This window comes from Poecilia reticulata, linkage group LG6, assembly GCF_000633615.1.
Source record: "Poecilia reticulata strain Guanapo linkage group LG6, Guppy_female_1.0+MT, whole genome shotgun sequence".
NCBI lineage: Eukaryota > Metazoa > Chordata > Actinopteri > Cyprinodontiformes > Poeciliidae > Poecilia > Poecilia reticulata.
Genome location: NC_024336.1, coordinates 31,382,297 through 31,386,647, shown reverse-complemented (window position 1 = coordinate 31,386,647; position 4,351 = coordinate 31,382,297). Strand labels below are relative to the sequence as shown.

Here is a 4,351-nt window from a genome sequence, read left to right as displayed (position 1 = left end):
ATTTCCTAGAAAGTTATCAGATAAACCACAAGTTGTTGGTGGCTTCTATAAAAAAGCAGCACGTAAGACCGTGTGTGTGTGTGTGTGTGTGTGTGTGTGTGTGTGTGTGTGTGTGTGTGTGTGTGTGTGTGTGTGTGTGTGTGTGTGTGTGTGTGTCCTCAGTTTAACACGCATGAAGCAGAAAGTTCTGTTCAAGAACAAAAACCTTCCAGCCTGATTCGGTTCTTCACAACAAACTATTTGATTAAATTAAAGCTGTTAACCCTTAAAATCTGAATCTGCTTTTGGGACGTTCAGCTTTGCGGTTTGCGCAGCAGGACGGGCAGAAAGAGGGACAACAGGACGTTGTTGCATCTGCTTCACGCAGGCGGGCGGAATCATTGCGTCAGTGGCGCACGCAGCCAGGCTTCTGCGCTGGAGGCGCAGAGGAGAGAGAGGAAAAGTTTGTGCGGATCGGAGCGGCGCGGCGCGGCGGGACGACGCGTTTCCCTCAGACTCACATTCTACACTTTATTTGAAGAAGTTCGGCTGGAAGATCCCCCACCCTCCTTCCGCCCCAACACAATGGAGCTGCTCTGCCTCGAAATGGACACCAGCATACGAGCCCGTCCGGACCCGAACCTCCTGCGCGATGACAGAGTTCTGCAGAGACTGCTGACCATCGAGGAGAGATTCCTGCCGCAGTATTCTTATTTCAAAGGCGTCCAGAAAGACATTCAGCCCTTCATGAGGAGGATGGTCGCTACTTGGATGTTGGAGGTACCGATCCAGCTCTGGCTCGGTCCGGTTCGGCTCTTATTTCCGTGCTCTTCTCAAAAGCTTCTGGGCCGTGTTGAGGTTTCTGAAGCTGCTCGTTGTTCCGACACTCGGTTCCTCATGTTGACCCAACATGTCGGTCCATTTTCCAGTCCGACCATCCGGACCGCCGCCTGCCGAACCGGGTCCTGGTCCGGAGAGCCCGCATGTTTCCCCGGGACTCCGGAGGTTCTGAGATGTTGCTTTTATTTCAGATGACATGAATGTTTCCACGCACACGTAGCGCCGCTGCTATCATCGCCATGTTGCTTTTCAGGGGAGCGTCTGCTGCTTTTAAAGCTCGCTTCCAGAACCACGGCGGGATAACAGCGGCCGGCCCGGTTCGGTTCTGGCAGCGGAGACGCTCAGGTGTCCGTCGGGTCCAGACTGGAGCCCGGAAAGCGGCGCAGACTTTCGGGGTTTCTGTTTAAAATGTCGGAAGAGGTTGAGGGCCCTGCGGCTCTGCGGCGCTTTGTCAGGAATCAAGTTGGATTCGTGGAAAATGTTTCTGTATTTATGACCAACATGTGGATGGAAACGAAGCCGAGCCGTGGAGCTTTATTTTCATGTGAAAATTGTCACGATGCGACCTGCTGGAGATTTTTAATTAATTTTTGAAATAATTAAATTGGCTCCGGGGTGGCGCACTTCGCAGCTGCCAGTCGCGACTCGCTTCTGATTTTGACGTTTTAATCCCATTTATCGGATCCGGATTCGGGTCGGAATGGTCGGCTCTGGCGGGGAAGCCCCCGCAGAAGATTATCGCGTGAAGAAAAGGAGTCCGGATAATTTATTTCTATTTTTAAATATTTTATGAAAATATGACGACTGAGGAAAAAGCCCGTTTCCGTGTGCTGCGCTGTCGGGGAGTTTTTTTTGGCTCGGCTCTTTGCGACTTGAATTCATTTGTTGCTGAATGAATTGCTGGAATGTGGTTCCGTTGACTGTATGGATCCGACACTTTCTGCTGCTTTGTAAGGAAATTGATTTGGAATTAATCCGTGATGTCGCAACCGGTTTGGGTTGGGCCAGATTCTTGGCCGGGCCCCAGCTGCGTGTCACTGAAATTATACTCTGTCTTCATGTGATGAATCTCTGATTTGGTTTTGATATAAACGTTGAATGTTGGTGAGAACTAGAAGCTCATCATGTTTTCTTCTTCAGGTCTGCGAGGAGCAGAAGTGCGAGGAAGAAGTTTTCCCTCTGGCCATGAACTACCTGGACAGATTTTTAGCGATGGTGCCGATCAAGAAATGCAACCTGCAGCTGCTGGGCGCCGTCTGCATGTTCCTGGCCTCCAAGCTGAAGGAGACGCGACCATTAACGGCAGAGAAGCTCTGCATCTACACAGATAACTCCATCAGGCCGCAGGAGCTGCTGGTGAGCTGCAGCTGCTGCACATCTCCCCTAATCTTCCTCTGCTTACGTCATACTCAACTTCATTAAGACGGAAAATCTGCTGCCTTTCACTCTAATGTTCTTGTTCACTGCATTAATTTAGCTTCAGCAGAGCTTAGTGTCATTTTAATAATGTGCTAATAATCTGCGCGTTTCTCCATCTGATGCGCATAAAATGCTGAAGTTCCGCAGTGAATTTTTGCAGCGGCTGTTTCTACTGTAGAGCCTCCAGCTGCTACTGTACGGAGCAGGAAGTGACGCGGTCTCTACCGCCACCTGGCGGCAGATATTTACACAGATCAACGGGGTCAGCTGAGCTGCAGCCAAGATGGGACAGAGGGACACACACACACACACACACACACACACACACACACACACACACACACACACACACACACACACACACACACAAACACACACACACACACACACACACACACAGACACACACACACACACAGACACACACACACACACACACACACACAGAGCTTCCTCATCAGCTTCTGTTTTCATATTTCTGTCTTTAATGAGTCGTTCATCTGGTGGCTCTGCAGGTTCTGGTTCTGCCCACTGAGCCCGTCTCCATGGTTACTTCCTGCCAGCTGATGTTGGTTCTGTCGCTGGTTTTTGTTGAACTGGGCAGAGAAATGCAGGAACCTTCTGGTTCTCTGGTTTCCAGCTGCAGCGCCGAGTCCTTGAGCTGCTTCTGTTTCTGTATAAGGCAGCAGTTTGGCTGCCATGCTGACACAGGAAGCAGAGATCAGCTGCTCAGGCCATGTGATCGCAGCTGCGCCGCCGCTGCTGCTGCGCCGCTGCTGCTGCGCCGCTTGTCTTTAGTAACTATTTCTTGTAAAGGAACCAGAATGTTGCACAGAAGGTGTGACCAGAGGAAGGCAGAAGCAGAAGGAAGTGGCTGCCTGCTGCCTCTCTGTCAGCATCCAGTCTGTTGCAAGGCTGCTGCAGATGCTGCAGATGCTGCAGATGCTGCAGATGCTGCAGATGCTGCGTTTTCCATCTGGCATGCAGAGGAAGGATTTCTGAGATTCTCTGGAGGAATTACGTTGCTGCTTCCCTTAAGGTTTCCTCAGCTGAGGCTCCGGGCGGCTGCAGGTTGGCTGCAGTCATGTTGAAGCGTCGCATGACTCAGTCCATGCGGTTTGAAACCAGCTACAGTCACAAGGCTGCGGCGCTGCAGAGACAAACCAAGATTTAATCCTTCAGATTACTCACCAACTCCTAATGAGTCACCTCCTTCAGGAAGTGAAAGGAACAATGAAAGCAGCTCACACACACACACACACACACACACACACACACACACACACACACAGGTCCGTCCTGCTCTGGTTCGGCTGCCTTCTGATCGTCGTTCCTCTCTGCAGGAATGGGAGCTGGTGGTTTTGGGGAAGTTGAAGTGGAACTTGGCGGCGGTGACACCAAACGATTTCATCGAGCACATCGTGCGGAGGCTGCCGCTGGCCGACGACAAGCTGGTTCTGATCCGGAAACACGTCCAGACCTTCATCGCCCTCTGCGCCACAGGTAGGAGGAGAACTGAGGATGGTTTGTCTGTGCGCTGCGTATGTTAGCATGTTAGCATGCTAATGTGAGGAGGAAGATCCATGATGAACCTGCTGGTACCAGCAGGTTCTGGTACCAGCAGGTTCTGGTACCAGCAGGTTCTGGAACCAGATTTTAACCCACAACCTCTCAGGTTTATAGAGAACGATCTGAAGAAGAGAAAAGTCCAGACCGCTGCAGCTGATTGGAGGAAATGTCCTGAGTTCAGAGGTCGCAGCTGAACGGGTCGGCTGGTTCCAGATGATACAAAGGAACCAGAAGGTTCTGACCCGGTTCTGCAGGTTTTATCTGATTAATTATTTAATTGTCAGAATAATCCATAAAATAATCTCTATCTGCCGTCATAAAATCTCACCAGAATCGGTAGTGGTGGTATCATGCTGTGGGTGCAGCCCCACAAAGCTGCAGTGGGTTTACGGGTCAAATCGGGTTCTGAAGGTCTGGAATCGCAGTTTGTTTCTTCTGGCTTCAGTTTTCCAGCTTTCCGTCATTTCCATTTTTACCACCACACTGAGCCGGGCAGAAACCCGGGAGGGGGGGCAGAAACCCGGGAGGGGGGGTAGAAACCCAGG

At 51.0% G+C, this 4,351-nt stretch overlaps 1 protein-coding gene across 1 annotated transcript in view; it reads left to right on the top strand.

The window, feature by feature from the left end:
• The first annotated feature begins 349 nt into the window (after positions 1–349).
• Positions 350–4,351, top strand: part of ccnd2a (cyclin D2, a) — a 15,004-nt gene continuing 11,002 nt past the window's right edge. The window contains exons 1-3 of the mRNA XM_008412674.2: positions 350–759; positions 1,960–2,175; positions 3,581–3,740. Coding sequence (XP_008410896.1) covers positions 565–759; positions 1,960–2,175; positions 3,581–3,740 — 571 coding nt within the window. The 5' untranslated portion in view covers positions 350–564. The remainder of the gene's footprint in view (positions 760–1,959; positions 2,176–3,580; positions 3,741–4,351) is intronic.